The sequence below is a fragment of the Patiria miniata genome, unplaced genomic scaffold (genome assembly GCF_015706575.1).
Source record: "Patiria miniata isolate m_02_andy unplaced genomic scaffold, ASM1570657v1 HiC_scaffold_18, whole genome shotgun sequence".
Classification (NCBI taxonomy): Eukaryota; Metazoa; Echinodermata; class Asteroidea; order Valvatida; family Asterinidae; genus Patiria; species Patiria miniata.
The window spans coordinates 1,838,864-1,851,233 of record NW_024037056.1 but is presented as its reverse complement, the minus strand read 5'-3'; the positions used below and the strand labels follow the sequence as shown (position 1 = coordinate 1,851,233).

The window sequence follows — 12,370 nt, the reverse complement described above, 5'->3', positions numbered from 1 at the left end:
CAAGTATTCTGTATCATTTTCTTTGTTGTTCCAAACAGTCAGAACGCACAATAAATTGCTTTTTTTTGGACGAAACAGGTTTTAGGGTCATTGTGTTTAAATGGTGATATTCTTTGTACGGATTGAGCAATTGCGGTTTTTTTTTCATCTAAAAGTAGTTCATGAAATTGGCTTTCCATTCATTATTATTTTGGTGCTACATATTTTTTAAATAAGAAATATAGATATATATATGAATAATATATAAAGTTTCATTTTTCGGCCAAATTTTTCGGCCAAAATTGAAAAAAAATGTAAGGGGTTAGCCTTAAATTTTTGATCAAAAAAATTGGCAAAACAATTATTTTTCTCAAACCAATCCAAAAATTACGTAGATTTGGGACATAGCGTGTTCGAATTCTTGGACTTGCCCACTGACTAGATCGGCAAGTAATGTTAAGTATTCAAAAGTTTGGGGGTTTTTTTTGGGGGGGGGGGATCTGATTTTATATTTCCAGAAATAAAGATTCGTATGTAGGTCGAAAACGGCACAAGTTGTCATCGATAAAGTTTAGATAACCGATAGAAAGGCTGGCTTACTCAGGATTTGTTTTTGTTGGGGGGGGGGCAAAATGGTTCATTTTCTGAAAATGACGCCTATTATTTACTAAACAAATTGTAAAAAAAAAAATTGGATGATGTAACAAATGGCAAAAGTCGCTGTGGGTGTTTAAACGTGGGGGAAAGACATTTCAATGTCTCCCTAATGTAACACAAATGTACATGTACCAAAATTCTTGGAGTAGGATAAGGTAAAATGGGAGTTTAGCGGTCATGAAAGGTTGGAAATGTTTGTACACAATCGTATGGGAATGTCTCCCTAAGGTAAAGCATTCTGAAATAATAATTCCCGCCATAATCATCGCCTCTTGCGCGATTGGTTGATTCCGTGAGCATGCGTACTACGTGTGGGCAACACTTTGATTTCATGCACCGGACGCGTCCGCGCCGTATGTTCACGTACCTGGATATGTAGTGCATTCTTCAAGATACGCTTATAAACATGGCAGGAAAGAAGTTAGACGATGCCCTGGAGTACATCGGCAAATACGGCCGATATCAGATCGCCACCAGCGTCATCGTCACCATCCTCGGGACGTGGTTTCCGGCCTGGCACACGATGGGGCTGATTTTCATGGCGGACAAACCCGAGTCCTACGAGTGCGTGCGATGGAGCGGCGGCCACGGAGGAGCAGCGTTGGATGCAGGGGGGACAGTGAACGCAGCGTTGCACGGCGGTGCTGATCAGGAAAACGCGGTGAATCATGATTCCAATCGAACATCGCCAGACGCTTCCGATTCAGAATGCACGGGAGAGAACCCCGGATCTTCGTCAGGCTCTCTCTGCACAGAGTGGGAGTATTGTGCACTGTATAACGAATCCACCATTGTTACGGACGTGAGTAGGCTAGGTTCATATTTCATTATTTAACCATGTGTTGTTAACGTTCTGGATGGTTCAACATGCACTATTGCACTATTGCCTAGTACTAGTAGTAGGGCCATATTTTTTTTCAATGCCATATTTTTTTTCAATGTCATTGGGAGGCAAACTAATTCCATTGAATCAAGTTACAATAGACACCCCCGCCGACGGCCCATCAAAATTTTAACCGTGGCGAGAGAACACGCAAAGCTGCATCTGGTTTGTATAAAGCATTGGGATATGCAGGGTTCGACTTTTAAACGGTATCCCCCTAGCCAAATGGTATAGTCAAAACAGCGGCGGGCTAGTCAAACTTTTCCTTAACTTCCTTAAGTAGCCCAGCTGGAGAGTCAATTATTATTGGGATACGGTAAAGATGAAAGGGCAGGAAGAAATACATCATTACATTCAGAAAGCAAACCTCTATCAATTTCTGTCTAATTTTATAGTTGTTTAGGGTTAGGCCAAATTATTAGATCTGTTTATTAAATACACAGACAAGATTGCCTCAGGATAAACATTTTACAAGTATGCATAGGGTCTATTGTTGTTTATTAAACACTCTATAAAAAGAAATCAACAAACAATCTTGCATGCACAGAAGTCAAGTAAACAAAACTGTGAAACGTGTTTTTATTGGGTTTTTTTAAGGGGGTATGGTACACTGGCACATGAACAATTACGCAATTCTAATAATTAATCATTATCATTATTTAAATGTATGTGTTTTTGCAGTTCGATCTTGTCTGCGACCGTAAAATACTGGCCGAGACCGCGCAGTCTATCTTCCTAGCCGGCATGCTCGTGGGTGCGGTAGTGTTCGGCCACCTTTCGGACGTGTTCGGCAGGAAGATCATCCTGCTCGGCACCTGCGTCGCTCATGGTGTGTTCGGCATTGTGGTGGCGTTTCTGTGGACCTACACAAGTGTTGTGATACTCTGGTTTCTGATCGGAATGTTTGCACAGGTATCATGCAATAAAAACCAGTAATTTATAATTATTCTTGCCAAAAAAATTATCCCATATAAAGTTACATGATTTATTTTCTTAAAGGCACGTAGGAACATTGGCAATACTTACCCGGAAACATGCCTGCCTATTTAATGAGAAAAACCTTGTTCAAAGTGAAGATAGGGCTTTTACCCTGTGAAATTATCGAAAGAAAACAATCCCTGAAATTGGTTTTATACCAAGGTTTCAAAATAATCCGTCAGTCGGGGAGTCAGTCGGGGAGTCAGTCAGTCGGGGGGGGGGGGGGGGGGGTCAGGGGAGTCAGTCAATCAGTCAGCTCAGCCAGCTCAGTCAGGGGAATCAGCTCAGTCAGCTCAGTCAGTCAGTCAATCAGTCAGCTCAGTCAGCTCAGTCAGTCAGCTCAGCCAGCTCAGTCAGCTCAGCCATCTCAGCCATCTCAGCCAGCTCAGCCAGCTCAGTAAGCTCAGTCAGTCAGTCAATCAGCCAGCTCAGTAAGCTCAGTCAGTCAGTCAATCAGTCAGCTCAGCCAGCTCAGTCAGCTCAGCCAGCTCAGTCAGTCAATCAGTCTGTCAGTCAATCAGTCAGCTCAGTCAGCTCAGCCAACCCCATCAGCTCCATCGGCCTTAGTCAGCTCAGTCATCCCAGTCAGTCAATCATACCAGTCAGTCAATCAGTCAGCTCAGTCGGCTCAGTCAGTCAGCTCAGTCGGCTCAGTCAACCCAGTCAGCTCAGTCGACTCAGTCAGTCAGCTCAGTCAACTCAGCTCAGTCAGCTCAGTCAGCTCAGTCGATCGGCTCCGTCAGTCACTCAGCTCAGTCAGTCAGTCAGCTCAGTCGGCTCAGTCAGCTCAGTCGGCTCAGTCAACTCAGCCAGCTCAGTCAACTCAGTCAGCTCAGTCAACTCAGCCAGCTCAGTCAGCTCGGTCAGTTCGGTCAGCTCAGTCGGCTCAGTCGGCTCAGTCAGTCACTCAGCTCAGTCAGCTCAGTCAACTCATGTCGGTCAGTCAACAAAACACTGGCTTTAAGTCCAGCGACAATTCAACATTAAGTTACACTCATTTGCTAACTTCAGTTCATTCATTTTGATTCTATACAGGGATACAACCAGGTCCAATTCGTCATGATAATGGAGCTGTTTCCATCGAACTGTCGAACCTTGGCAGGAAGCCTGAACTCAATGTTTTGGGGCTTCGGTATAGTGACGCTCACACCAATTGCTTACGCCCTGCGCAACTGGCGACACATGCAGCTGGCCATATCCGCACCGTGTTTGCTAGCGATACCTCTGTGGCCGTAAGTAGGCTAACTCCCTTGATAATCGAGTCTAAATAATTATGACCAATATGCCGAACCTCGTTTCCATGGTATAGTGCAGCACGTTCCCACCACCACCTGCTCTCTGGTTGAAAATAAGGTAACCCCTGGGAACGAGGTTGCACCATGCAATCTTATTCCTGAACGTTCGAGGGTGCTACATAATGACATTCGGTTCGTAAGTGTGACGTCAGCTCAACTTAAACCACGCCCACTTCACACGGCGCAGCATGGAACCAATGGAACCGCGGAAGTACACCTAGGCCAAAAAAAGTCTCCGGTTTCTGGTATGCGCGCGCGTCGCCGTAGCCATGCGCGTCGGCAAAATGAAAACGTTTTTTTTTCAATGAAAGATGATGTCTCAAAACCGCCAAACTCACTGGTTTGACTGGAATCCTGCCGCTGCACAATTTTAACGTGTTTTTGGATGGGGTTATGATCGAGAATAAGCTTTATGTGGCCTCTTTGCACTAAGTTTAGTCGGGCACCATTTGCAGTCATCAGCCGACATTTGAGGCAAAACAAATCAGGCAAAAAAAAAAAAAAGCCGCGTCGCCGCACCACTTTTTGGGCAAGCTCCATACCAGAAACCGGAGACTTTTTTGGGGGGCCTTAGAGACACACTCTTGGAAAAAAATGGTCCGGTTAACTTATTCTTTATGCTTGGACTTGCGGTTTTGCCTAAGTCAACTGAGCGTGATCGGCTGACTGATAAGGCTTACGCACAAAACCCTCGGCCAGTGAGGAGTTGCATAGAAAGCTGGCCGAACCACTTTTTGCGAAAGTGTGCCGGTATGTAGTACTTTATCAAGTGGCGTGTGTAGCCAATTGGCGCTAGTAGTCAGTGGTGCGTGCGCGTGTGTATGACGCAGTCACTTACGAAGTCATCATTTATAATCGGCTTAATCTGAGCCGTGAGCCGGTAGAATATAGATTACAAAATATACCAGGACAGATTTGGGCTATTATGATAAATATGCAGACTTTTGGTTTTTATGTTTTTTTATGTTTTTTATTATTATTTTTTTTAAAGTTTATTGTAATATTTCAGTAATTATTATCCATTTTGAACAGGATTTTGGACGAATCTGCGCGGTGGTTACTATCCAAAGGCCGCACCGATGACGCCCAAAAGATCCTTCGCAAGATGGCGCGTTGGAATGGTGTAGCGCCCCCTTCCGGCGGGTTCCTCATTAAAGAGAACCCCATTGATCCGCCAAGCTACGAATTGAGTAAAAATTTGCTTGATCCAGTGTTTCCTACGCTAAGCCAAAAGAAGTGCACCCTCCTTGATGTCTTGAGAACTCGTAGGGTCCTGCTGAACATATGCATCGTATATTTTGCATGGTAGGTAACTAAGCACCGCTAAAAAGATAGTTCACACTCATCAAAATGTAGATAACAAAATTCCCCAAAGGTCTATACAAAATGACGTCATCCTAAGACGATCAGATTAATAATTATGACCCCTCCAATGAGTGTGGACTTTTTTGTTTTGCGCTATTTAATATAAAGGGCCTTGTCACATGAGACAACTTGTACCGGGCAAAATTTAAGTTGCAATATTTGAGGAATTTCCTTAAACTGTTGATAAAAAAGTAGGCTTATACTTTGTTTTCAGTGAAGGTGCCTTTCATAGCTGGCCGTGCATTCGGTTGTCTCCAAGTTGCCTGCAAACATTGCCTCGTGTGACCAAGCCCTGACAGTTTTGCACGAGGACGCAGATTAAATCATAAGTCGTTGTAACAGTCACAGACAGTTGCCGATTTGAAACCTTGGTATAATGTCTGATTATTGTGATGCCGTTTTTGTCAATATCAGGCGTGAGATTTTTCAGACTTTTGTCAAAAATCAGACTTTTTTTAATCGGAGAGATAGATTTTATTTAGTAGTATAGAAAGAAATGCATTTTTAAGACATTTCTGACTTTTTCTCAATTGACAATCTCATCCCTGAATATGCCTAGTGTGACTAGTGAAGGGAAATTCGATCCAACAACCTTCAATTTATTCAGAACCCTTTAAAAAAATCATCATTTTCATCAACAAGATGGAAAATAAACATTTCTTTTGCAGGTACGTTTCTGCAGTGACCTACTACGGTGCATCGCTCAATAGCTCCAATCTAGCCGGCAACAAATACACAAACTTCCTGTTTCTCGGTTTGGCGGAAATCCCCGGTTATGCCATCATCCACTTCACAATGACGTGGTAGGTTCACCATACTCATTTTTGTTGAGAATAAGTCCCATTGGGTCATGTTAAATTCATGACGAGCATGATTTTAACGAGCGCGGTTTGGACGAGATCACGATTAAAAGGAGCACATTTCGTCGACGTATTTAATTTGAACATGTCGAACGATCAATTTTAATCCGACGCTCAAATGTTGTTGAACTTGGGCCGATTCGGAAGCGTTAGGAATGGTTGAATGTCACAATAATTTTGTTTAGGCCCTATGTATCTAAAGAAATTAGAAGAAAGTTAGCATGGGCTAATACATCGACCACAAATGAGAAGAGATGTTGCGACGCTCGCCTGAAAGTTGTGCACATGTACGCGAAGTTTAATCGCTATTCAATTATCCGGGACGCGGATGTCAACAATGACTTTTTTGGTCGTAGCGGATTATTTCAGAAAATCATAGTTGCAGGAAAATGTTGTCATACTCAAGCCATTATGACGCTATTATGATTTCCCTTTATGTCATATACCTTTATGTCATTTTTTTATTGCGTCATTTACATTGATGTATTTGATCGTGAAATGTTTGTGTCATGAACCTATATGCGTCACTGATCTTGACCTCTATCTCGTTGACCATTGTGTCATTGACCTTTGTGTCATTGATTTGACCTTTGTGTCATTTGCCTCTTTGTCATTGCTTTTGAATTTTATGTCGTTTGACCATTGTGTCGTTGACTATGTGCTGTTGACCTTCGTGTCATTGATCGTTACCTTTGTGTCATTCATTTTGCGTCATTGACCTTTATGTCATTGACATTTCTGTCATTGACCTCTTTCCATTTCTCATTTTCTGTCATTGACCTTTGACCTTTGTGCCATTCAGGTGGGGGCGCCGTCCATCTTTATGTCTCTTCTTTTTAGTTTCCGGAGCGGCGAGTATAGTCACAGCATTTCTGCCGGAACAGACAGGTCAGTGAAATATTTGCAAACGAAATTCCTTTATAGTAAGGCCTGGGATATTTTCAGGGGGCGCTGAGCCTCCGACGGGACCATTTTTTTTACACCTATTTTCCGTGTTTTTCTGAATAAATTTTGAAATACTAATTTCCCAGGACGATTTTAATGAGTCCCAACACTCATTTTTATTGACCGTTAACCTGTAGTATTGTTGAAGGTATATACTCTTTGTTTTCCATTTTTTTTTAATGAAAAACACCTTGCCCTTCCGAAACAGGGTATTTTGGAGTTGCTTTTGCGCATGGACCCGCGCTAGGAGCACACTGGTTCCCGGTCCCTATTTAATCGATCCTGAAAAGGAGGCGGAAACCAGTCGAATGCAATAATTTCGTGCCGCAAATAATTTGAAATTTGCTATTTGCTATTTATTGATGTATTTATCGATGGCGAAAGTAAAATAACAAGTGACTTTTAATTTTTAATTCATAAACACCATTCCTATTGGTCGAGAGTCCGTCATGTGGCCGGTCTGAAACGGACGATAAAGACCAGCTGGCTGGTCTTAAACACTCTTCCAGTGTCACATGATTTTTGGACTCCTATAAAATCCAGTGCCTTTTACCGTTTTCTTGATTGAACGTTCACAATCCTCACGTATAGGTATGCGCAATACTACCAGTGAGTCAGTATTTCATAGTCCTAAATTCACAACGCACCGCCACAGCTGCATTCTGCGCGAGTTGTGCAGTACGTGCGACTCGCGCGCCCATCTCCCTAAAAGTTGTTGTTGTAGAGGGGTGTTTCGAAAAAAAAAGAATTGAAATTGTTGAACAAAATTGTTGGACATTTTTAATTCTTGACTTGTTTTGACGTTTGGACCAAAAAGTTTTGACTTTTTGACCGAAAGGTATTCATGCTGATGAAAGGTCTTTATGATGCTCCAGACTCTAACCAGTCTGAAACAGAGTGTTAAAAACCTCCCGAGCACACGTTTATTCCCATATTATTTTTTGTCTGTATAGCGGACGGCACTGATTTGACCATTGCAATCACTGTCACCGCCATGTTGGTCAAACTCTGCATCGTATGTGCATATTCCATCGATTTGATTTGCTGCACTGAGGTTTTGCCCACGTCTGTAAGGTAACGTCAGCTGGTTTATTTTGTCAAAACTGCAAATATATTATGGTCTTCAAATTTCTAATGGGAGACGTTTGAGCCGCGCGGTGGCACCCTAGTATAAACATTCCCATAGACACCAGCGATCAATCCCCATACTTCAAAATTCTTTTGAAAATACTCGAAACTCTCACAGGTGTTCAGGCTGTTACAGAAAAATGATGATCAACATGTCGTCTTTCCTTTTCCTTTCAATTTTTGTTGGGTTGACTATTGACTTTTTAGAGAAATTCTCCACCAATGAAGACCACCCTTTTCCAGTCTGGGAGACATTATTCGTTTTAGGGGGCACCCCTCAACGAATGATGTTTCCCAAACTGGAAAGGTAGCCATTTTGAAATAAGGATCGCTCCACAACATGGCTAAATAGCCTACTTTGGGACCCAACTGCATTCAAAATTGTCTGAATTGGAAGGCCAAAGTCTAGGCCAGAGGCGCAGTGCCGTATGTCTTCTTCAATTCCCAAATTCCATAAATTTTATTCATGAGCTCCGCAGACGGATTTTTGGCCTATGGTGTGTTTGCTGCCACCAACGTCTCCAAAGTCCTCCATTACGAAATGCATTACAACACCTGATAAATAAATCACAAAGGAAATCAACTGGCGACAAAAAAAATTCCAGTAGAATTAAAATCGAGGATAAATCATAAATAGGACCATCAGTTCTCGGTGGAAAATTTCAGTTATGCGGACGGTTGTGTGTGTGTGTGCGTGTACAAACACTGCCTTGTGGGGTACCGGAACAATGGGAGGTACCCCACAAGGATTGCCCACCGACTTGCGGGGTTTCGTTTTGGTACCCCACAAGTTTTCCACGAAATAGATATATGGATTTTACTCAAAAACTAGGAATTTCCAAGGTGGGTTGATCGGTCGCAAATAGAAGAGTTTTAGAAAAGGGATATTAAGTCCGAATTTCAGCCCAGGAAATTAACTTTGGTTAAAATAAGAGCATTTTGACATAAGTGTGCGACGTTGCAAAATTTAAGTACACGAGAACAAAGGAAGTACCCCACTTCTATGCCTGTCTGTGTGTGGGTGTGTGTGTGTGTGTGTGTGGGTGAGCTTGTCTTACATACGCAGTGTGGACTTCCGAACAAAAGACGTCCACATAATGTAGGTAGCAGCGACGAAGTGTGGACTTGCCCACGTCCACACAGTGTTTCCCCATTTCTGGAAAACAGGTTTAGAGGCATTTTTGGGTTAGGTTTATCTGTAGCAGAATGAAGAGAAACACTAAAGGGAATCATTGAAAAAAAATTGGGTTGTAAGAGTTTTCACAGTTTGAGAAAAATGAGTTTTTCCACTGGTGTTCCTTAACTACACGAAAAGAAAGGAAAGTCCACACTAGGTATGTGAAACAAGTCTGTGTGTGTGTGTGTTTGGGTGAGTATGTAAACACCGTGTGTGTGTGCGTTGAGAGGGAAAGTTGAGAGCTTAAAGGTACAGTCCTTCATTTGTCATTTGTGCATTTTGTTCGTTTGAAGCAACAAAAATGCTCAAAATCTAAAGAAGGGTGCTGAACAACTAACCTGAGGAAGTTTTAGCTGTATAGGCCTACGTCTACCTTGTGGTCTAGTTTGTGCAGTGCATCTTGTAAAGTGTTTCAATTTTTGGGCTGGTTTTGCAGGAATATTGGTTTTGGTGTAGGTGCTGTATGTGGATGTGTGGGTTTCATAACGGCTCCATTCGTGATATATTTGGTGAGTTTGGCAATAACTGTTCACACGCACATTGCGTAATAGTCTGAGTATCACCCGTTGTCCAACAGCGCCCTCTCCGTATCCAACGTCTGATATATCTGAGAAATGCAAGATATATCTGAGCAATGCTGAGTTACTTGCAAATATTAACAGATATTCATAAATACCTAAGACAGTTTAACCATTCCTATTGGTCGAATACCCGTCACGTGGCCGGTCTTAAACGTTTGATAAAATACCGGCTGGCTGGTCTTAAACACTTTTTCAGTGTCACAAGAAATGTTGACTCCTATGAAATCTAGTGTCTTTTACCTTTTTATTGGTTAAACGTTCACAATCCTCGGTTCGGCATGTGCAATACTACCAATGAGTCCGTATTTCATAGTTCGAATTCACACTACGCGCAACGTGCGCGCCAATCTCCATATAAGGAGTTGTTATCGACTGCTCGCGAGAGGCACATACCATAAAATAGCTAGAAGGGGTGTTTTAAAATACATGAAGTAAACTTGTTAAACAAAATCGTTGGACATTTCCTCAGTATAGACATGATTGAACTTCAAGAAGGACATCTTAACAATAATAGAGTTAATAAGATATACATTTATCTCTATTGCATATTTCTTCTCTTTTCTCTCTTTCGAAGGATGATTTTGCGTCTTTTCTTCCGCTGACTGTTTTTGGAGGGTTGTGCATCCTGGCGGCCATCTTGGTTCTTATTCTTCCCGAAACCGGAAACAAACCGCTTCCAGAGTCGCTGGAAGATGCAAGAAATATCGGAAAGAAAGTATCGAAAACTCCGGAACCGAATACAGCGGTATGCACACCCACAACCGATGCCAAGATAAAAGATGGTTCCAAAGTCGACGCACTCTAATCGATTCTATTCTACGCGAATCGAATCTCTTCAAAATAAAATTATTCAACCGAATAATGCAATAGTGTATACAGCAGTAATAATGCCGATGCTGAAGATATATAATCGATGTTGGGAAATGTATTTGACGTACATTATTTTAATCCTATTTTTAAGCTCCTGCAACGGCTTCTACATGTCACTTGGTGGTCGGTCGGTCTTTCCTCGAAAAATTGATCAAAATAAAGCCCTATAAGTTTCGCACAAAACATAACTTCAGTACCAAATTGAAATGTTCACACACACACACAAAATATGTTCGATACTTGACATAATTTTTTTGTATACAATAAATTGGGCAAGATGTCTATGAAAAGTTTGTGAATGGAGACGAAATATTTGCAATAATATTATATGTGCAGTAATGTTCATTTTTTGGCGGTTAACGGTTAACGGTTAACCTTATCACCCATTTTTTGAGCGATTTTACCTTAAATTTTCGACGGAATTTCCCCTTTAATAGCACATCTGTCCAGAAATCGATTTGGAATGCGTTCTAGGGCCCTTAAGACATCTTTCTAGCAACTTTCAAGCAATTTCATTTTTTGCCCAAAATAGAAAAAAAAAACAAGGGGTAAGCCTTACATTTTTAGTCAAAATTGGCCAAAAATTGACTTTTCTCAAAACAAGGCAGAAATTCATCTGGATGCAAGAGGAACGTCAATCAATACTCTAACCCGCACAATTTTAGAGATTTAGGCAAAAATCATCCATTTTTGGGGAAAAAGAAGTAAACGATTTGAGCGATTTTACCTTAATTTTTCGACGGAATTTCCCACTTTAGAGCACATCTGGCCAGAATTCTCTTTGGAATGCGTTCTAGGGCCCTTAAGACATCTTTCTAGCAACTCTCAAGCATTTTCTTTTTTTGGCCAAAATTGAAAAAAAAAACAAGGGGTTAGCCTTACATTAAAAATTGGCCAAAAATTGACTTTTCTCAAAACAAGGCAGAAATTCATCTGGATGCAAGAGGAACGTCAAACAATACTCTAACTCGCACAGTATAAGAGATTTGGGCAAAAATCATCCTTTTTTGGAGAAAAAGAAGTTCATTTTTTGAGCAATTTTCCCTTAAATTTTCGACGGAATTTCCCCTTTCATAGCACATCTGTCCGAAATCGATTTGAAATGCGTTCTAGGGCCCTTAAGACATCTTTCTAGTAACTCTCAAGCAATTTCATTTTTTGGCCAAAATTGAAAAAAAAACCAAGGGGTTAGCCTTACATTTTTAGTCAAAATTGGCCAAAAATTGACTTTTCTCGAAACAAGCCAGAAATTCATCTGGATGCAAGAGGAACGTCAAACAATATTCTAACTCGCACAGTATAAGAGATTTGGGCAAAAATCATCCTTTTTCTTTTTTTGGCCAAAATTGAAAAAAAAAACAAGGGGTTAGCCTTACATTTTTAGTCAAAATTGGCCAAAAATTGACTTTTCTCAAAACAAGGCAGAAATTCATCTGGATGCAAGAGGAACGTCAAACAATACTCTTACTCGCACAGTATAAGAGATTTGGGCAAAAATCATCCTTTTTTGGAGGAAAAGAAGTTCATTTTTTGAGCGATTTTACCTTAAATTTTCGACGGAAGTTCCCCTTTAATAGCACATCTGTCCAGAAATCGATTTGGAATGCGTCCTAGGGCCCTTAAGACATCTTTCTAGCAACTTTCAAGCAATT

The 12,370-nt window shown here is 41.3% G+C and overlaps 1 protein-coding gene across 1 annotated transcript; it reads left to right on the top strand.

Moving 5' to 3' along the window:
* Positions 1-719: 719 nt before the first annotated feature.
* LOC119724147 (organic cation transporter protein-like) lies at positions 720-11,016 on the top strand. Its single transcript, XM_038195071.1, has 9 exons — positions 720-1,438; positions 2,201-2,431; positions 3,533-3,729; positions 4,825-5,097; positions 5,826-5,960; positions 6,820-6,905; positions 7,916-8,036; positions 9,704-9,776; positions 10,423-11,016. The coding sequence occupies exons 1-9, from the start codon at positions 1,043-1,045 to the stop codon at positions 10,651-10,653; spliced, it is 1,743 nt and encodes a 580-aa protein (XP_038050999.1). The 5' UTR covers positions 720-1,042; the 3' UTR covers positions 10,654-11,016.
* Positions 11,017-12,370: the final 1,354 nt, after the last annotated feature.